The 23,341-nt window shown below is 44.7% G+C and overlaps 1 protein-coding gene across 2 annotated transcripts in view; it reads right to left on the bottom strand.

The window, feature by feature from the left end:
• Positions 1–23,341, bottom strand: part of AMMECR1 (AMMECR nuclear protein 1) — a 169,620-nt gene that overhangs the window by 120,436 nt on the left and 25,843 nt on the right. The window contains exon 2 of one of the 2 annotated variants that reach the window (XM_044305880.1): positions 4,188–4,772. In XM_044305880.1, coding sequence (XP_044161815.1) covers positions 4,188–4,582 — 395 coding nt within the window. In that variant the 5' untranslated portion in view covers positions 4,583–4,772. Of the gene's footprint in view, positions 1–4,187; positions 4,823–23,341 lie in introns of those variants that run through there. The other variant, XM_044305882.1, reaches the window with a different exon arrangement.

Raw genomic sequence — 23,341 nt, 5'->3', positions numbered from 1 at the left:
GACAGCTCTGTGCTTGGTAAGCTGCGGCGCTCCAAACAGCTGATGCCCCGGACCCCTGCCAATCTGATATGTCATCAATATCAGAATCTCTGGTGGGAGGGAGCAATTTATTCTCTCTGTTCCTGCTCCTAGAGAGGTCAAGGGTCAATTCTTCCAGTATGCCGTCATGGAGGACGCATGAGAAAAATAGAAAACCAAATATTAGTACCATTAAATGGCAATGGGGCTAATCCTTGGGCACATCTGATTTCTGCTGGCGGATCCTCTAGTAAATGTGTCTGATTAAATTCATATGTGAACATACCCCAAGTTTGAAATGGCCTCCAAATATTAAATGAAGCCCAATGTAAGCGTACAGGATTCTGGATGTGACGTCGCCCAAGTATCACAGTGTAGCAGAGCTGCCATAGGAATGAATAGGGTCGCAGCGCAACCCGTATGTCTGCTGTGAGTGCAACACGTGGGTCGCGCTGCTACCGGTTTCATTCTTATGGCTGCCTTGCTACACAGAGATACTTGGACGCGACACCTGTCACAGCCAAAATCACTGTGTAGCTGTACCCCAAGAAAGCAGTGCTGTTTAAAGGGGGTTGTCCGCTTTTTACTATCAATGATCTATCTTCAGATTAGGTCATTAATATCAGATCAGCGGGGAGTGAAATCCCGCTTCAACAAGGGATCCTAACCATCACTACCCAACAGAGAGGCGCAAAACGATCAATTAGATCTTCTAATGCTTGGGAAGAAACATAATATCATGAGCGCTCGGTGTAACCAGTCACAATAAGACGATGGAGCCAGACAGAAGATAAGGGATTGGATCCACCCGCTGTTATGTACATCTCCACAACAAAGCCCTGACAATACAGAGGTGCAACAGCTGGATCACATAGAGATAACAAAAACATATGTAACCATCACACAGAAAGGATCCTCAGACCGGGAGAACAAAGGAGGTCCATTGTGACGAGGCTTGCTGTGCGACATTCACTTAGAGGATTACAGGGCAGTAAAGGATTTCCTAAAGCTCATATACGTGGTGGACACCAATACTAACCACTAATACAGCGGGGGTCAACACAGGCCACCCCCAAGGAGAGCCCCTGTAAATGGCTGAGCGACACCCCGATACACTTCCCTGTTATCCTGTACATATATGCAGCGTCTACTGATCCTCATGTTTCACCCTTTCCTCTCGCCCTGGTTGGAGCTATGGCGGAGTTCTCAGGTTTCCTCCCCCTCCCCCTATAATGTCAACAAAACGTGAACTTAAACAGCTCCCCCTCCCCCATCCAGACAAAACAGTTGTCAGCCAGGGCCCGTCTAGCATCACCCAGCATGTTCAGTCAGATCCGTGTCTGCAGCCTGATGTAACCTCCACCGGGTGACGAGCACCATCCTGGCATCTCTTTGTTTGCCAACCTACAACAAATCTGTCACAGCAGATGACTAGACAGTGGGGCAATCTCTAGGAATGCTGCCCTACCACATCCACATATCTATGAGATACATACAGAGTACATAACGCTAGGCAGTGCACATAATATCTCTCTCTAGTGGCTTTACACAGACCAGGGGGTGACTAGTCATTTATACAGCTAGCCGGCCAACATGGCTGCCATAGTATAGGCCAGGGATGACCACCCTGCTGCAAAACTACAACTCCCAGCATGCCTACATCAAGGCATGATGGGAGTTGTAGTTTTACAACAGCTGGAGGGCCGCAGGTTGAGCTTGCCTGGTATAGGCCAAACAGAGCACCTAGTGACAGTATAACCAGATCCCTGTCCACCAGTGTACTGCGCTGCAGACTATGTCGGCGCTATATAAATGGAGATCGATCAAGTAGATGCCCATATATTACATGGTGCTGTGTGCTATAAGTGACAGGAACACATTTACATTCAGGGCTGTTGTATATGTTGTCGGGGCCTTATAAATGGTGATTGGTACACTAGACGCCTATATATATATATATATATATATATATTTCATGGCGCTGGGTTGGACAGGTGCACACACATTTGTTTACATCCAGGCAGATGTATATATACCCCCTACACACTGGTGATCGGTACACAGATGTGATATATATATTACATGGTGGTATACTGACAGACACACATTTACATCCAGGGCAGATGTATACCCCTCATACACTGGTGATCGGTACATAGATGTATATATTACATAGCTGGTATACTGACAGGAACACACTTGTTTACATCCAGAGCAGATGTATACCCCCCTCCCCCATACACTGGCGATTGGTACAAATATATATATATTTTATAGTGACATGCACTTGTTGACATCCAGAGCAGATGTATACCCCTCATACACTGGTGATCGGTACATAGATGTGTAGATTATATAATTTTATATATTTTACATGGTGGTATACTGACAGGCATACACATATTTACATCCAGGGCAGATGTATACCCCCCTCCCCCTATACACTGGTGATCGGTACATAGATGTATATATAACATGGTGGTATACTGAGAGGCACAAACATATTTACATCCAGGGCAGATTTATACCCCCATACACAGGTGATTATAACATGGTGGTATACTGACAGGCACACACATAATATATTTACATCCAGGGTAGATGTATACCCCCATACACAGGTGATTATATATATTACATAGATGGTATACTGACAGGCACACACATATAGTATATGTACATCCAGGGCAGATGTATACCCCCATACACAGGTGATTATATATATATTACATAGATCAGGGCTGGCCAACCTGTGGCTCTCCAGCTGTTGTAAAGCTACAATTCCCACCATGCCCTGCTGTAAGTTGATAGCTGTAGGCTGTCTGGGCATGCTGGGAGTTGTAGTTTTGCAACAGCTGGAGAGCCGCAGGTTGGCCTTCCCTGACATAGATGGTATACTGACAGGCACCCACATGTTTACATCCAGGGCAGATGTATACCCCCATACACAGGTGATTATATATATTACATAGATGGTATACTGACAGGCACACACATATAGTATATGTATATCCAGGGCAGATGTATACCCCCATACACAGGTGATTATATATAACATGGTGGTATACTGACAGGCACACACATATAGTATATGTATATCCAGGGTAGATGTATACCCCCATACACAGGTGATTATATATAACATGGAGGTATACTGACAGGCACACACATATAGTATATGTATATCCAGGGCAGATGTATACCCCCATACACAGGTGATTATATATAACATGGTGGTATACTGACAGGCACACACATATAGTATATGTATATCCAGGGTAGATGTATACCCCCATACACAGGTGATTATATATAACATGGAGGTATACTGACAGGCACACACATAATATATTTACATCCAGGGTAGATGTATACCCCCATACACAGGTGATTATATATATTACATAGATGGTATACTGACAGGCACACACAGTATATTTACATCCAGGGTAGATGTATACCCCCATACACAGGTGATTATAACATGGATGTATACTGACAGGCACACACATAGTATATGTACATCCAGGGTAGATGTATACCCCCATACACAGGTGATTATATATAACATGGAGGTATACTGACAGGCACACACATATAGTATATGTACATCCAGGGCAGCTGTTTACCCCCATACACAGGTGATTATAACATGGAGGTATACTGACAGGCACACACATATAGTATATGTACACCCAGGGCAGCTGTATACCCCCATACACAGGTGATTATAACATGGAGGTATACTGACAGGCACACACATATAGCATATTTACATCCAGGGTAGATGTATACCCCCATACACAGGTGCTTATATATATATATATATATATATATATATATATATATATATATATATATATATATATATATTACATAGATGGTATACTGACAGGCACACACATATAGTATATGTACATCCAGGGCAGCTGTTTACCCCCATACACAGGTGATTATAACATGGAGGTATACTGACAGGCACACACATATAGCATATGTACACCCAGGGCAGCTGTATACCCCCATACACAGGTGATTATAACATGGAGGTATGCTGACAGGCACACACACACACACACTTGTTTCCATGCAGAGACGTCCCAGTCAGTCACACAGCAGCCTGCGCTCCCCCTCCCGGCGTCTCCCCTGACAGCCCGGCCGACACTTACTATGGGTCATTGGTGAAGCGTGGCGTGCGGGGCGGCTGGTACCCGTACAGATGGCTATACAGAACATCGAAGCAGAAGCAGCACATCTCAGCCGACACCACCATCTTCCGGGAGCCGGGGCTTAAACTGGAGCCACAGCCCGGAGAGAGAGTCCCACAGCCCGGCGATAGGCTATTACCACAAGACAGGCCGTTCACCCGGCTGTTTCCACTGGGCCCGTTCCCGGGGCCTCCCAGGCCCAGCTCCGCCCCGCGGCACTGGCTCTCCCCGCTGCAGTGCGGCCCACCGGGACCCCCTGAGCCAGACGGCGGAGAGCTGGACAGTTTCTGCTTCTTCACCCCGCAGCAGCCCGCCGCCATCTTGGAACAGTCTCCCACGCACCGCTTCCGACCCATGCTCCGGGCGTCCTCCTCCTGTGCGCGGTGACGTCGAAGCGCCCGGACTTCGTAGCTCCGCCCACAGCTGTCAGTCACACGGATCGTAGCTCCACCCACCGCCTTTTCTAGCCGCTTGATTGGCAGGACGGAGGAACTGTCAGTGTGGCGCCCTCCTCTTGTAGCCGGATGACTGACAGTCGTGTAGCCCCTGCAGAGGGAGACACAGAGGGGAGGAGGGTCAGTGGAAACAGCTGACAGAGACAACAAGGAATCCGCACGGGGAGGGGAGGGACATGTCTGTCATGTAATGCTCCATTAAATTCAATTATTTCAGTATAACAATCATTATCTGCCAGGAGATGTCATCTCAGTACAGGTGCGGGACCCACTTCTGGCTTTAGCTCAAAAACTGCACCTCAAACTACAAGTGGGATTCCAGCCTTAAAGGGCCAGACTCAACCTGTTTTTCTAGGGGGCAATTTATGAAGTAGTATGCGTACAGAAATGAGGACCCCTTTGACTATAATAGGGTCTGGTAGAGATCTGACTCCTACCTGGCAAATAGGCCTAGAATCGCCCGGACAAAAATGCTACACGCCTCGGAACAGCAAATGTAAATGTAGCCTTAAAAAGGTTCTCCGGGACTAAACTGCTGATGGCCTCCTTAGGTTGGGTCATCAGTATCAGATCAGTGGGGGCCCAGCTCCTGGCAGCCCCACCAATCAGCTGTTTGCGGGTGCCAGAAATTGGCACCTGAGCTATACAGCGCCATAGTCTGCTTAGTGGCCGTGCCTGGTTACTGCAGCAATGCTCCCATTCACTTGGTTTGGATCCCCGCCAGTCTCATATTAATGACCTTTCCTTAGGCTACATTCACACAAACGCATTTTGTTTCCGTGTCCTATCGTAGCCCCGCAAAAAAAAAAGAAAAGTCCTATTCTTGTCCATTTTGCGGACAAGGATAGGCATTGTTACAATGGATCCGCAAAAAAAAAACAGATGCCATACGGACGTCATGCTTTTTTTTTGCGGATCTGCAATTTGCGGACAGCAAAACACATCGTGTCAAATGTGAATGTAGCCTTAGGATCCATCGATACTTTGGTGCTGGAGAGGCCCTTTAAAAGAGCCCTGAGGTGATGTAATGAAGGGACGTGCCTCACAATTTGCGCGTTCTACATGTTTATTTGCCTACCTATAGTACATCTTACTCCTTTTGGTCTAAGGGTACCTGCACACGAGTACAGATTTCAAAACACGAATTCCGTGCGGTTTTTCATGCTGATTTCTATGCGTTTCTGCACCAAATGCAGCATTTTTTACTTTCAGTTTTTGGTGTGGATTTAGGCCTCTTTCACACGAACGTGTGCGCTCCGTGGCCGTATTGCGGACCGCATTTTTGGATCCGCAATACATGGGCACCGTTTTGTCTGCATTCCGCATCACGGATGCGAACCCATTCACTTCAATGGGTCCGCAAATCCAGAGATGCGGAATGGTGCGGAACAGAAGCACGGAACCCTACGGAAGCACTACAGAGTGCTTCCGCTGGGTTTTGTCCCGTACTTCCGTTCCGCAAAAAGATAGAACATGTCCTATCTTTTTGAAAAACGGACGGATCGCGGACCCATTAAAGTGAATGGGTCCGCGATCCTCTGCGGCTGCCCCACAGTGGGTGTTCGTGTATTGCGGCCCGCAGCACAGCCACGGGGCGCACATGTTCGTGTGCAAGAGACCTTACGAAGATCTTACTGTTGCACTGCAAAGGTTGAAATACACACAAAAAAAATCTGACTCAGCTGTAAAAAGCATTAGGCCTAACTGGGTTCAGCCTCTGAATGTGAACCACAATATTCACTGACAGCAAACAGGTCTGAAAAATGACAAGGAATTCAAACACAGATACCCTTTGGAGCAGATTTCTAAAACTGGAGAAGCTCTCATTGTCACCTATAGCAGCCAATCACATCGCAGCTTTCATTTTTCAAGCGCACTGTTAGAAATAAAAGCTGCACTCTGATTGGTTGCTATGGGCAACAAAGACAGTTACTTCTTTTAGACCAGGGAGGCTCAACCTACGGCCCTCCAGCTGTTGCAAAACTACAACTCCCAGCATGCCTTAATAGCTGTAGGCTGTCCAGGCATGCTGGGAATCGTAGTTTTGCAACAGTTGGAGGGCCGCAGGTTGGGCATCCCTGTTTTAGACAGTTTCATAAATCTACCCCCAAACATAATATTGCATTTAAATCTTGAAAGCCGATGTCTATATATTCTTATGGTTCCTTTTACTATACAGGAGTACATATTTCCAACCATATACTGTTCCTACACACAGCATCATTTTGAAGCTGAAAAATACGGAGCGGTTACAATTTCAGACCCATTTTTTGGGTGTATTCCTTCTTTCAGACTCATGCCACTTCTTGAAGTGTCTGTGTGAACTGTGGTGTGTTTTTGCCATTGAAAACAACAGGAAGTGGATTACAGCGCAAAAACTGGGCTTTTTACCTGCCAAAATACACTTCATAATCACCACAACTAAACCGGTAATCTCGTCTGGACAGGACGTGCTATAATAGTGTGACAGGTGTAGGTCCCACTTCTGTGACCCGCTCCTATCTCAAGAACAGGCCCCCGTTGTGCAGATCCACTTACACTGAAACATAAGCAGAGGCTTTCATCAGCAACACATGCTTTGGATGGAGCGGCAGGACACACGCTAAACCGCCACTCCATTCATATTCCTCCAAGCTGCGCTCTTGTGGACTGGGGTCTCTATTCCGGTGATTAGTGGGGGTCCCAGTGGAAGCATTCTCACTGATCTAGCATCTATTTCCGATCCATTGGATAGTTGTTGATAAATAATTTGGGCTTAAAAGGTCTCAGGATAGGCCCTCAATATCTGATTGAGCACTCCCACTGATCAGCTATTTGAAGAGGCCAAGCTGCAGCCTCTTCACAGTTTACCAAGCACAGCGCCGTACATTTTATAGTGGCCATGCCTGGTATTGCAGCTCAGCTCCATTCACTTGAATGGAACTGAGCTGCACTTAGGCCATGAAGGTGACGTCACTGGCCTAGGAAGTGGCAACCTCTTCAAACAGCTGATCGGGAGTCAGACCCCCACTTGATGTTGATAGCCTATCCTGAGGATAGGTCATCAATATTCTACTCCTAGAAAACCCCTGCTATTATACCAGCCTACAGTAATGCTCGCTTTCTCTCTTATTTGGGTGATGGTAGCTATATAAAGATAGACACCTAGGGGAAGATTTATTAAACTGGTGTAAAGTAGAACTGGCTTAATTGCCCATAGCAACCAATCAGATTTCACCTTTCATTTTGGACAGCTCCTTTGGAAAATGTGAGGAGGAATCGGATTGGTTGCTATGGGCAACAGTTCTACTTTACACCAGTTTGATAAATGACCTCCCCTAGTATCTGAGTGTTAGCAACATGTTTGTGTTTGGTTTGTGATAACCCAACATGGACAGAATTGTCACATAAATCACTTGTCAACATTATGAGGAAACAGGAAGTTTAATCATACTTAATATCCCAATTTAGTTTCCTTATAATTATTAATGTTTATATACTGTATAATACCAGATATAATATCTAATATGATTAGGGATGAGTGAATCGAGTTCGGTTCCAAGGTACCACTTGGAACCGAACCTGAGTTCGGGAAATAGTTTTTTTTACAGTAGAAATACATTTATGAAGTTATTACTCGAAGTCTCGCGAGACTTCGTGAAGCAATAACTTCGGCTCATTGGAGCCAATACATTCTAGTACTGAACGGAGTGCTCGGTCCACACAGTTGTGAAACAAAGTTTTATGCGAATCGACTTAGGATGTTTAATCCGAAGTCGATTCGCTCATCCCTAGTTAAAATGTTTAATAACACAATGTTTAACCCCTTCTACCCCAGGCCAGTTTTTCGCCCTTCTGCCCTGGCCATTTTTTTATAAATCTGACGTGGTAATCGCTTTGGAACACTTTTATTTATCCAAGCCATTCTGAGAATGTTTTCTCATGACAAAGTGTACTTCATGATAGCTATACATTTGAGTCAATATATTTCACCTTTTTTAAAATTTAAAAAAATTTGCAATTTTCATGTTGGCATAATTTTGTAAATGTAATTTTATTTTTTTAGGACGTTAGAAGGCTTAGAATTTTAGAAGCATTTCTTAATATTTTTAAGAAAATTTCCAAAACCCACTTTTTAAGGACCAATTCAGTTCTGAAGTCACTTTTGTGGGGCTTACATAGTGGAAACCCCCCATAAATGACCACATTGTAGAAACTACACCCCTTAAGTTACTCAAAACTGATTTTTACAAACTTGTTAACTCCTTTAGGTGTTCCACAAGAATTAAAAGAAAATGGAGATGAAATTTAAAAATTTCCCTTTTTTGGAATATTTTCCATTTTAATCCATTTTTTCTTTAGCACATTGAGGGTTAACACTCAAACAAAACTCAGTATTTATTACCCTGATTCTGCGGTTTACAGAAACACCCCACATGTGGTCGTAAACTGATGTAAGGGCACACGGCAGGGTGCAGAAGAATATGAGCGCCGTATGGTTTTTGGAAGGCAGATTTCACTGAACTGGTTTTTAGATGCCATGTCCCATTTTAAGTCCCCCAGATGCACCTTACAGTGGAAACTCCCAAAAAGTGACCCTATTTTGGAAACTAGGAGATATGGTGCCAGTTTTATTGGTACTATTTTGGGGTACATATTATTTTTAATTGTTCTATGTTACGTTTTGTGTGAGGCAAGGTTTTGGCACAGTTTTTTTTTTTTTACAACATTTATCTGAAAGGGTAGATTATGTGCTATTTTTATAGAGCAGGTTGTTACGGACGTGGCAATACCTAATATGTATACTTTTTCTTATTTATATAAAATAATAGCATTTTGGAAACCAGAAAAAATATGTTTTAGTGTCTCCATAGTCTGAGAGCCATACCTTTTTTATTTTTTAACCCTACTGATCTAGTAGGGTCTAATTTTTTTGCGGGATGAGGTGACGGTTTTATTGGTACTATTTTGGGGGGCATACGCCTTTTTGATCGCTTGGTGTTGCAATTTTTGTGATGTAAGATGACAAAAAATGACTTTTTTGGCACCGTTTTTTTTTTTTACGGTATTCACCCGTGGGGTTAGGTCATGTGATATTTTTATAGAGCTGGTTGTTACGGATGCGGCAATACATAATATGTCTCCTTTTTTTTTTCACTTTAGCACAATAATAGCAGTTTTGAAGCAAAAAAAATTATATTTTAGTGTCTCCATTGTCTGAGCGTCATAGTTTTTTAATTTTTTGACTGATTGTCTCCAGTAGGGTCTAATTTTTTGCAGGATGAGGTGACGTTTGATTGGTACTATTTTGGGGGGCATACACCTTTTTGATCACTTGGTGTTGCACTTTTTGTGATGTAAGGTGACAAAAAATGGCTTTTTTTGACACTTTTTTATTATTATTTTTTTACGGTGTTTACCTGAGGGGTTAGGTCATGTGATATTTTTCACGGAGATACCTAATATGTATACTTTTTTTATTTATTTCACTTTAAAACAATAATAGCATATTTGAAACAAAAAAAGTGATGTTTTAGTGTGTCCATGTTCTGAGAGCTATATTTTTTGCGGGATGAGGTGACGGTTTTATTGGTACCATTTTGTGGGACATATGCCTTTTTGATCGCTTGGTGTTGCACTTTTTGTGATGTAAGGTGACAAAATGGCTTTTTTTGAAAAAAAAAAATCATGGTGTTTATCGGACGGGGCGGATCATGTGGTTGCTACGGATGCGGCAATACCTAATATGTGTGTTTTTCTTCTCTTTTTTATTATAAAATATGGGGAAAGGGCGTTTTTTATATTTTTTTTTACTTGAAACTTTATTTTTTATTAAAAACACTTTTTTTAACTTTTAAAATAAACTTTATTTCTGTCCCACTCTGGGACTTCAACTTCTGGTGGTCTGATCCCCTGTGCAATGCTTTACAATACATCTGTATTGTAATGCATTGCCTGTTAGTGGATTACACAGTTGCCTAGGAGACGCAGCCTGAGGCTGGATCTCCTAGGCATCCGTAGAAGGCAGGTCCCGATGCCGTGCAAGGCATTGGGCAGCCTCTGCACGGCTTCGGGCTGCCTTGTCACCTATCGGGTCCCCGCCACAGCAGCTCCCTCACCCGCAGCAAACCCCTTCTATGTCACGGTCAGCACTGACCACGGCATAGAAGGGGTTAATCCACCAGCATCGGCTCTTACAGTGATGCTGGCGGATACAGCAGTGGCCCAGCTGTCATTGACTGCCGGACCCCTGCAGTGATCAGGCGCGCATCGCTCTGTACTATTACGTCAAGATGCGGGAAGTCACTGACTTCCACAATGTAATAGTACGTCATATGTCTGAAAGGGGTTAATAACCAGTGTCAGGCAGTTGCTGCCAAGGCCAGTAAGGTAATGGGTTGCATACAACGGGCCATAGATGCCCGTGATGAAAACATAGTCGTACCACTTTACAAATCACTGGTCAGACCACACATGGAGTACTGTGTACAGTTCTGGGCTCCTGTGAACAAGGCAGACATAGCAGAGCTGGAGAGGGTTCAGAGGAGGGCAACTAAAGTAATAACTGGAATGGATGGACTACAGTACCCAGAAAGATTATCAAAATGAGGGTTATTCACTTTAGAAAAAAAGACGACTGAGGGGAGATCTAATTACTATGTATAAATATATCAGGGATCAGTACAGAGATCTCTCCCATCAGCTATTTATCCCCAGGACTGTGACTGTGACGAGGGGACATCCTCTGCGCCTGGAAGAAAGAAGGTTTGTACACAAACATAGAAGAGGATTCTTTACGGTAAGAGCAGTGAGACTATGGAACTCTCTGCCTGAGGAGGTGGTGATGGTGAGTACAATAAAGGAATTCAAGAGGGGCCTGGATGTATTTCTGGAGTGTAATAATATTACAGGCTATAGCTACTAGAGAGGGGTCGTTGATCCAGGGAATTATTCTGATTGCTTGGAATGAGGAAAATTGGCTTTAACCTCATGAAACATTGCCTTGTTCTGGATTAACTTGCAGAATAACAGGCTGAATTGGATGGACAGATGTCTTCTTTTCAGCCTATAACCTATGTTACTATGGAGGCCATTGTAATTACTTATAATCCATGCAGTGTTTGTCAGAAGAGATCATGCAATCTATTGATTCTGTAGAAATAAGAAGCTGCACACTGTGTTCATGAGGCGTTCATACCGTCTGCCTGAGTAGACTTATTACAGTATGATAGGTATGGATTAGTCCCGGACAAGTCTACCTTTACTGGCTGTACGTATTGAAACGGATTAAGGAGTTATCACTCATTTGCGCTCTCCCGTTATTGACTTATAAGACAATGTCTGAGCTGATCATTTACATGCGGTGATATTTTGCAAGAGTTTAACCATTTTTTCTCATGAAAATAAGAAAAACAAAACTAGAGGATGAGATCACACATGTAGTTTTTGGTGCTGTTTTTCTTAAAGGGGGCCACCTTTTTTTTTTGGGGGGGGGGGGGGGGCTTTGGCAAACCCCTCTCCTGGCCAGACCTGCAAAAGGGGAGCATGCTTACCTGCTTTGCACCGCTGGTTCCCAGCTCCATCGCTCCCCATCCCTGTCGGGTCCCCGCTATCAAAATCCGCTTTGACGCCGTTGCAGCCAGTCACAGGCTGCAATGTTGTAGATAGGGATCATCCTTTGGCGCAAAGAACCAACCGGAGTGCATATGATGGCAGAAGGAAATCTTTAAACTTTTATTGCAGATTCACAACACGTTTGGAAATGCTTTGTGATTCTGCTATAAAAGTTTGAAGATTTCCTTCTGCCATCATATGCACTCCGGTTGGTTCTTCGCGCCAAAGGATGATCCCTATCTACTTCATGTAATTCTTCTATGGGAGCTCAGGCACGCTCATTGAGAAGATCTACATCCGCGGCTGCATACCGACCTCTCTGGGGAAAGATATTATTACCGATAAGTCTACACTAGTGTTGTGCCTACTGTCAGCACAACCTGCAAGGCCTCATGCACACGACCGTTGTGTGTTTTGCGGTCCGCAAAACGGACAAGAATAGGATATGGAGTGCTGTCCGCATCTTTTGCGGCCCCATTGAAGTAAATGGGTGAGGCCTAAGGTGAGCCTCCATTTGGAGTGCATTTCAAATTTTTATACGTTTTTAACTCTATGGTGCACATTTCTTTGTTTACCTAGTAAGCAACGCCTGAGATATTTACAGGCTGCAATGGTGACCTGCCTCTCTCCGCACAAGGGGACCAGGTCACCGTTGTGACAGATGTTGACAGCAGGAGAACCAAGTAAGACAGTCGCGGATAGGGAGCAGGTAAGTATACTTCACTTTTGGATGTCTGGCCAAGAGAAAGCTTTTCACAAAAACTCTCCAAAAGGTGCCCAACCCCTTTAAAGGAGTTTTTGAGAATTTTTTTCTGGTGACCACCTATCCTCTGCTCCGGTGAGTACTGCAGGCCACTCATGGCATACCAAGCACAGCTCTGTACATTGTATAGCTCCTGTGCTTGGTATTGCAGTCCGGGGTTATTCATTTGAATGGTACTGAGCTGCACATAGGCCGTGTGACCAATGAACATGACATCACTGGCCTAGAAAAGGTGGGCACTGCCAACGATGTCACATTCATCGGTCACACGGCCTATGCAGTGGCCCACAGGGAAGGAGCAGATGGAAGTAGTGTTAATGGCTATGATGGTGGTAGTGGTGCTCACAGTTAACAATGGCAATCTTCCCTCTGGTGTTCCCCGGGCCATGCACAGTGTATAGAGGGTGCAGTCTTTCTTCCTGCGGGGCACACTCTGACTTTCTGTGGCTCCAGCCTGGTGGTAGTTGGCAGGGTGCAAGGCAGAAAGACTGAGGTAGCAAAAAAGTCCAAATGGATCCAGCGAGTAAAATCAATCCTTTTTTATTTTTTCATTTAAAAAAAAGTATAAACAAGTATTCCTTCTACATAAAATCAACGTGTTTATGGACTCATAGTATAGTATAGTATAGTATGACTTTATACTATGAATCCATGAAGAAGAACTGTCTTATGGTTGAAAGGAGTTGATTTTATGCAGGAGGATTACTTGTTTATACATAATCATTGATTTTACTCGCTGGATCCATTTGGACTTTTTTGCTACATCTACGTTGGGTGTGAACACAGCCCGGATCCGTGCGGAGAAGGTCAGAGCACCTTTACCACTTGAGAGCTGGACTTTGTTTTATCTACAAGAAAAGCTGATGTACAGTGCCTTGAAAAAGTATTCATACCCCTTGAACTTTTCCACATTTTACGTTACACCCACAGACTTAAAGGAGTTGTCTGGGTTCAGATCTGAATCCGGACACAACCCAATCTGCACTCATTCAGCATGAATGAGTGGAGCATCAGAGATTTTCACGCTACAATGATCCCCCTTCCCCTTCTCTGAAATGCGCAGGACAAGGGAATTTTCTTGAGATCCGTTGACATATTGGGCTCTCCATGGGTGAGCTAATCAGAGGCTTCCACCTAGCAGTAAGCCCGGTGACATCACCGACACTAATGGGCGGTCTTTAGCGCTGACCTAGCCTTCGCCTAGCATTGTCAAACAGCCCTTGCCCTGTGCAATGCATCGCAGAGCAAGGGGGAGCATCGGAGTGTGAAAAGCTCAGATGCTCCACTCATTCATGGTGAATAAGTGCAGATCGGGTTGTGTCTGGGTTCTGGTCTGAAAGCGGAAAACACCTTTAATTGTATTTAATTGGGATTTTATGTGATAGACCAACACACAATAGCAAGCATGTGTGAAGTAAAAAGAAAATGATAATAAATAATAATAAAAGAAAAATCTGGAAAGTGTGGCGTGCATATCAATACTTTGTAGGACCAACTTTCGCTGCAATTATGTAGTGTCCCACTAGGTAGGAGTGGGCACTACACAAGGGTCAATTGGGTAGCGTGTTACTTCTACTCAAAAGGGACAGTGATATTGTATTGATCCATGCATTTAATGTCATTTACTGTGTGTTTTACATGCAATGTTTCCCCTGTTATATGCTTTGCAGGCCTAGTGGGGTGTAATTTAGCCTCCCAGACACTAGAGGGAGATAGGGAGCCCCTAGTATAAATGTCCAGGCCCAGACAGGGAGTGGTTAGGTCATAGTCAGGAGTCTGTGAAGACAGAAGTGAGAAGGCACCAGCCTGAGATATGCTGAGGGCCTCCTCCTGACATGCAGCTGGACAGTCCTGGTTTCTAGCTGCACCAGGAGGCTAGATGGAGTACAGCCTGCTTGGAGACTGTAGTGTATTCCAGGGGACTAGAGGAGTTACCTCGTCAGCCTGAAGCTCCTGAGGCTAAGGATAGCTCCGTTGAGATACCCCAGTAGTAGGACAGCACCTCCTGGGAGCAACCTGCAGCCACCTGTCACCTGAAGCAAAGAGAGACAGCTAGGAAACAAAGGTATTGTAACCTTGAGCAAGTGCCAATACTGGAGGAAGGAATTTATACCAAGGATTTAAGCCAGCAATTAGGCATTCGGGCCTTGGGATCCAGCCAGCTAGAATAGCTGTGGGGATAGAGCAGCGTAGCACTGCCAAGCATTAACTATATATACCCTCCAAGTATCTTGCAAGATTTCAACCTGCTGTGATATAAACCTGCTGTGCATTTGGGACTGTAAAGGACTGTATTACCATCTTGATGTACAAAGTTGGACTGTTATAAGTAAAGCGGACCTTGCCTCAGGCACTCTAAACACCTGCAACAACCAGGGCACCTCACCCAAAATCAGGCCAGGTCTCTACACCCAGAGTGTGCCCCAGAGGAATTAGTGTCTGCCTCCAGAAAGTGATTAACCCTTGATTGCCCATACCGTGACCTCACTGTCGCTATACCCTGCAGGTCTGGCGTGTTGCAATTACAGCTGTAAGTCTTTTGGGGTATGTCTCTACCAGCTTTGCACATCTAGAGGCTGAAATTTTGAATCTAAGGGTTGTTGTCTTGCTGTTAGATGAACCTCCGTCCCAGTCTCAAGTCTTTTGCCTCTAACAGGTTTTCTTCCAGGAATGCCCTGTATTTAAAGGGAACCTGTCACCGGGATTTGGGGTATAGAGCTGAGGACATGGGTAGCTAGATGGCCGCTAGCGCATCCACAATACCCAGTCCCCATAGCTCTGTGTGCTTTTATTGTGTAAAAAAAACGATTTGATACATATGCAAATTAACATAAAATAGTCATATCTTACTGGTGTGACCAGAGAAGAGTCATATCTTCAAGCTCTGACTCATCTCAGGTTAATTTGCATATGTATCAAATCAGTTTTTATACACAATAAAAGCACACAGAGCTATGGGGACTGGGTATTGCGGATGTGCTAGTGGCCATCTAGCAACCCATGTCCTCAGCTCTATACCCAAAATCCTGGTGACAGGTTCCCTTTAACTCCATCCATCTTCCCTTTCCCTGTTGAAGACAGCATGATGCTGCCACCACCATGTTTCATGGTGCGGATGTGCTGCTCAGGGTGATGTGCAGTTGTTAGTTTGTCACCACACATAGCATTTTGCATTTAGGCCAAAAAGTTTAACTTTGGTCTCATGTGACCAGAGCACCTTCTTCCACATGTTTGCTGTGTCTCCTACATGGCTTGTGGCAAATTGCAAATGGGACTTATGGCTTGCCACTTTCCCATACAAGCCAAATTTGTGGAGTACATGACAAATAGTTCTTCAACCTGAGCCGTGGATTTCTGCTGCTCCTCCAGAGTGACCATGGGCCTCTTGGCTGCTTCTCTAATTAGTGCTCTTCTTGCCTGGGCTGTCTGTTTAGGTGAACGACCATGTCTTGGTAGGTTTTCAGTTGTGCCATACTACTTCCATTTTCGGATGATGGATTGAACAGTACTCTGTGAGATGTTCAGAGGTTGGGATATTTTTATAACCTAACCCTGCTTTACACTTCTCCACAACTTTGTTCCTTGGTTTTCAAACTTTTTATGATGCTATTCGATTACTAATGTTTTTTACCAAACCTCTGAGGCCTTCACAAAACAGCTGTAGTTATACTGAGAATTTATTATACACTGGTGGACTCTATGTACTAATTAGATGACTTCTCAAGGCAATTGGTCAGACTGGATTTTATTTAGGGGTATCAGAGTATAGGGGGCTAAATACAAAGGCATGCCACAATTTTCAGATATTTATTTATTCAAAATTGTCATTATGATTTTATTTTCAGTCCACACATACTTGCTACTTTGTGTTGGTCCATCACATAAGATCCCAATAAAATACATTTACGTTTGTGGGTGTGACATGGAAAAATTTGGAAAATGTCAAGGTGTATGCAGTGGAGGATTATAATTGAGGCGTTTGGGTCTGTAGCCCTGGGCCCGGCATTGCTGGGGGGCCCAACACCGACCCAAACGCCCACAAACTATGGCGGGTCACGGAAGCGCATAGTTCCCTGCCCTGCTGCCGTCTGCAGATCACCACCATAGGCTTCAGACCTAGTAGGCTTGAAGCCTATGCAGTAGTAAAATCCTGGCGCAGGTGGGGTGATGACGTCATCGCGCTGCGCCTGCGCACGGACGCAGCACACTTACGTGTGTGCGCAGTGCGCCTGCACCATCTACGAGTGAGCGGCGACTTGGACACAGGTAAGTATTAGCTTTTATTTTTTAAATTTTTTGTGTGCCAACTTTGGGGGACATTACTGAAGGGACAGTGTGGGGCAAACTACTACATGGGGGCAAATTACTAGTGTGGGGGAAATAATATGGTGGGGGCAGTGTGGAGGACAATTAATACTGTGGGGGACAATTACTACCATGGGGGGATTTAATACTGTGGGGGCAGTGTGGAGAAATTAATACTGTGGGGGCAGTGTGGAGAAATTAATACTGTGGGGGCAGTGTGGAGACATTAATACTGTGGGGGGATTGTGGAGAAAAAATAATACTGTGGGGGCAGTGTGGGGGGGCAAATTACTTAATGGATGGCAGTGTCAGGGCAAATTACTTAATGGATGGCAGTGTCAGGGCAAATTATCTAATGGGGCAGTGTGGGGGGGGGTTATTACTTGATGGGGCAGTGTGGGGGCAAATTACTTAATGGATGGCAGTGTGGGGGCAAATTACTATATGGATGGCAGTGTGGGGCACATTATCTAATGGGCGCAGTGTGGGGGGCAAATTACTTTGTGGGGGGAATTACTACATGGGAGGCAGTGTGGAAGAAATTACTGTATAGAGCAGTGTAGGGGAAATTACTATATGGGGCAGTGTGGTGGAAATTACTGTATAGGGCAGTGTGGGGGAAATTACTGTATGGGGATAGTGTGGCGGAAATTACTATATAGGGCAGTGTGGTGGAAATTACTATATAGGGCAGTGTGGGGGAAATTACTATATGGGGCAGTGTGGGGGAAATTACTATATGGGGCAGTGTGGGGGAAATCACTATATGGGAGCAGTGTGGGGGAAATTACTATATGGGGCAGTGTGGGGGAAATTACTATATGGGGCAGTGTGGGGGAAATTACTATATGAGCAGTGTGGGGGAAATGATTATATGGAGCAGTGTGGGGGAAATTACTATATGGGGCAGTGTGGGGGGAATTTACTATATGGGGCAGTGTGTGGGAAATTACCATCTGGGGCAGTGTGTGGGAAATTACTATATGGGAGCAGTGAGGGGGAAATTACTATATGGGGCAGTGAGGGGGAAATTACTATATGAGCAGTGTGGGGGAAATTACTATATGAGCAGTGTGGGGGAAATGATTATATGGAGCAGTGTGGGGGAAATTACTATATGGGGCAGTGTGGGGGGAATTTACTATATGGGGCAGTGTGTGGGAAATTACCATCTGGGGCAGTGTGTGGGAAATTACTATATGGGAGCAGTGTGGGGGAAATTATTATATGGAGCAGTGTGGGGAAAATTACTATATGGGGCAGTGTGGGGGAAATTACTATATGGGAGCAGTGTGGGGGAAATTACTATATGAGAGCAGTGTGGGGAAATTACTATATGGGGCAGTGTGGGGAAATTACTATATGGGGCAGTGTGGGGAAATTACTATATGGAGCAGTGTAGGGGAAATTACTATATGGGGCAGTGTGGTGGAAATTACTATATAGGGCAGTGTGGGGGAAATTACTGTATGGGGATAGTGTGGGGGAAATTACTATATGGGAGCAGTGTGGGGGAAATTACTATATGGGGCAGTGTGGGGGAAATTACTATATGAGCAGTGTGGGGGAAATTACTATATGAGCAGTGTGGGGGAAATTACTATATGAGCAGTGTGGGGGAAATGATTATATGGAGCAGTGTGGGGGAAATGATTATATGGAGCAGTGTGGGGGAAATTACTATATGGGGCAGTGTGGGGGGAATTTACTATATGGGGCAGTGTGGGGGAAATTACCATCTGGGGCAGTGTGGTGGAAATTACTATATGGGGCAGTGTGGGGGAAATTACCATCTGGGGCAGTGTGTGGGAAATTACCATCTGGGGCAGTGTGTGGGAAATTACTATATGGGGCAGTGTGGGGGAAATTATTATATGGAGCAGTGTGGGGGAAATTATTATATGGAGCAGTGTGGGGAAAATTACTATATGGGGCAGTGTGGGGGAAATTACTATATGGGGCAGTGTGGGGGAAATTACTATATGGGAGCAGTGTGGGGGAAATTACTATATGGGAGCAGTGTGGGGAAATTAATATATGGGGCAGTGTGGGGAAATTACTATATGGGGCAGTGTGGGGAAATTACTATATGGAGCAGTGTAGGGGAAATTACTATATGGGGCAGTGTGGTGGAAATTACTATATAGGGCAGTGTGGGGGAAATTACTGTATGGGGATAGTGTGGGGGAAATTACTATATGAGCAGTGTGGGGGAAATTACTATATGAGCAGTGTGGGGGAAATTATTATATGGAGCAGTGTGGGGGAAATGATTATATGGAGCAGTGTGGGGGAAATTACTATATGGGGCAGTGTGGGGGGAATTTACTATATGGGGCAGTGTGGGGGAAATTACCATCTGGGGCAGTGTGGTGGAAATTACTATATGGGGCAGTGTGGGGGAAATTACCATCTGGGGCAGTGTGTGGGAAATTACTATATGGGGCAGTGTGGGGGAAATTATTATATGGAGCAGTGTGGGGGAAATTATTATATGGAGCAGTGTGGGGAAAATTACTATATGGGGCAGTGTGGGGGAAATTACTATATGGGGCAGTGTGGGGGAAATTACTATATGGGAGCAGTGTGGGGGAAATTACTATATGGGAGCAGTGTGGGGGAAATTACTATATGAGAGCATTGTGGGGAAATTACTATATGGGGCAGTGTGGGGAAATTACTATATGGGGCAGTGTGGGGAAATTACTATATGGGAGCAGTGTGGGGAAATTACTATATGGGAGCAGTGTGGGGAAATTACTATATGGGGCAGTGTTGGGAAATTACTATATGGAGCAGTGTGGGGAAATTACTATATGGGGCAGTGTGGGGAAATTACTATATGGGGCAGTGTGGGGAAATTACTATATGGAGCAGTGTGGGGAAATTACTATATGGGGCAGTGTGGGGAAATTACTATATGGGGCAGTGTGGGGGAAATTACTATATAATGGGCAGTGTGGTGAAATTACTATATGGAGCAGTGTGGGGAAAATGACTATATGGGGCAGGGTGGGGAAAATGACTATATGGGGGTAGTGTTGGGGGAATTACTATATGGGGGTAGTGTTGGGGGAATTACTATATGGGGCAGTGTGGGGGTGTTTCTATTAGGGGACATTATTTTTGGGGACACTATACAGGCATTATTACCTGGAGCACAATATAGGGTGTTATTATTACTGGTAGCACTCTAGGGGACATTATAATTGCTGTAGAGACCTTTGGGGTAATTTATCAAACTGGTATAAAGTAGAACTGGGTTAGTTACCCATTGCAACAGATTCCACCTTTCATTTTTCACAGCTCCTTTGGAAAATAAAAGGTGGAATCTGATTGGTTGCTATGGGCACCTAAGCCAGTTGTACTTTACACCAGTTTGATAAATGACCCCAATTATGAGAACTCTAACGTGTCTGTGTAGCAAACTCTGTAGAGACAAGATACGGCTGAAAGAATTAGTCATGGCGGTCTGGGTCAAACGGAGGAGAAGAGGAAAGAGAAGATCTACATGACAGGAGATGTCAGTGGAAGTAACAGATATGTGGTGCTGTATTCTCCTATATGTAGAGCTGGCTCACTACTGTGACCTGCGTCTCATCTTCTCCTCCAAGTCTTTTTTTATTATAATCATATGTATTTTAAATTTGGCAACTAAAATTTTAATTTGTCACCTGCAGTCCTATGTAACAGCCCAGATAACAGTGACAACTTTCTGTGTACAGAAAATGTAGTAGATGTTCCATGCAGTCCTATGTAACACCCCACATAGCACAATAGTTCACTGTGTTATGTGGGGTGTTACATAGGACTGCAGGTAACATCTATGAAATCTGTACTCAGAGAGTTATGAAATGGTTAGGGTCTGACTCCCGGCACCCCCACAAATCAGCTGTTTGAGGAAACCGTGATGTTAAAGTAAGCGCCGCTGCCTCTTTGCTCGTTACCAAGCACAGCGCTGTCCATTTGCTAGCACTGCGCTTGGTATTGCAGCTCAGCCCCAATCACTCAGATGGGACAGAGCTGCACCTAGGCCACGTGAATGATGTCATATGGCCTAGGAAGAGATTTTGGTGCTTACGAAGCACCGTAGCCTCTTGATACAGAAAAAAAAAACTAAAACTAAAATTGGGTAGACAGCCCCGGGCCTATCATGCACTTAATCCACCCCTGGGTGGTGGAGGCAATAACCGGGTCTATTGGTTGGCATAAATGAAGTCTATCTTTACTGAATTGATGATGATGGGCTTAGTAGTACATATAGCAGCAAAGGCACAATTCCAAAGTATGTCACATTGTGTGTATTGGCAGCAGCAATGATGACGGTTGTAGTCCCTGAGTCAGGGTACTTTCACACTGGGTCCGTCAGGGTTCAGCAAAAATGCTTCTGTTACTGATAATACAAACATCTGCATCTATTATGAACGGATCCAGTTGTATTATCTTTAACATACCCAAGACGGATCCGTCATGAACGCCATTGAAAGTCAATGGGGGCGGATCCGTTTTCTATTGTGGCAGATTGTGGCAGAGAAAACATTGACTTGCATTGGGGGTAATGACGGATCAGTCTTGCATCCGCATCCCAGGACGGAAAGCAAAATACAACATGCTGCGGTTTGCTCTCCGGTATGGGAACGCAACTAAATGAAACAGAATGCATTTTGGAGCACTCCGTTCTGTTCCGTTCAGTTTTGTCCCCATTTAAAATCAATGGGGACAAAACTGAAGCAGTTTTTTTCCGGCATTCCCTATGACGGATCTCAATACCGGAAAACTTAAACGCTAGTGTGAAAGTACCCTCAGTCTCTAAACACTTTGCAATCTTTCCACAGATGTGCCAGCCCGTTCCTGTTAACCTTTTCTGCAACTCCTGGGCAGAGGGGTGCAGATTCAATTTATGGATGGCCAGTCCTTTTCAGGGTGTAGTGGGCACAGAGGCAAGAGTCCCTTTTCCACAGCAGCAAAGTCTTTCTGCCATAGTGAATACCTTGCTGTCTTTATCTTGCACAGCCTTGATGGTTCTGGACCTTCTAAAATGGCTGACCTTCAGGAGGACTCTGATGATACAGGATCTTCTGTGGCAGCTGAAGCCTCAGAAATATAGCTTCTCTAGACTGTGGATTAGTTTGCAGGAGCTTGCACGCAAAGTCTTGTCTATAGCTCTTCTCTGCTAAGAGTCCCTAACCAGAGCATGGGCTAAGTCTACTATCATGGCAACCTAACCAAGTATGCCAGTGTTTACTATATATTGCCCATAGATTGCTATCAGGTATACATAGTGAATAAAGAAACAGGTGCTTTAAAAGGAAATCAAGACTTTACTCAGCAACATTAAGGGGGTTGTGCAAAAATGGGGTGGGGGTGTGTGTTGGCAGCCTCCATCCCACTTGGCCAAACCTGTAAAGGGCCTTACCTGCTTCCTAGCGCTGGATCTCTGCTTCTTCTCCTCCAGGACTGTGATGTTCCACCAAGCACCCTCGTCATAAACATTCAGTTTGACGCACCAGCAGCCAATCACTGGCCACAGCGGTGATATAGGGATATGGTCTCTGCCGCAACTAATGATAGGCTGTGGCAGTGTCAGACCAGATGTTTACAACGAGGGAGCCCAGAAGAGCAGCCAAGGCTGGGAGGAGAAGGAGTGGGGAACCAGCGCTGAGAAGCAGGTAAGTAAGCTTCCCTACAGGTACAGCCAAGTGGGGTGAAAGGGCTTGGGGGTTGCAAAACCCTCCCCCATTCTTGCACAACCCTGTTAAATTAACCCTTTTAACTGTAATTAAAGCTTTGCAGTAGTCCTCTGGGACACTGCCTCTATATTGGCTTTTGCACCGATCAGCTATTGGTGACCTGTCCTGAGACTCCCAGAAAACCCCTTTAAATGTAGCAGATCATCATACTGTCAGTACGACTGATGGTCCAAATACAGTTTGCATTTGCAATCAGTTGACAAACAAGTGATGGGCATATTTACATGGGGCAATGATAGGGAACAAACG

This window comes from Bufo gargarizans, chromosome 9 (genome assembly GCF_014858855.1).
Source record: "Bufo gargarizans isolate SCDJY-AF-19 chromosome 9, ASM1485885v1, whole genome shotgun sequence".
Lineage (NCBI taxonomy): Eukaryota > Metazoa > Chordata > Amphibia > Anura > Bufonidae > Bufo > Bufo gargarizans.
The sequence above is the reverse complement of the archived record's forward strand: the minus strand, read 5'-3'. Positions and strand labels throughout refer to the sequence as shown.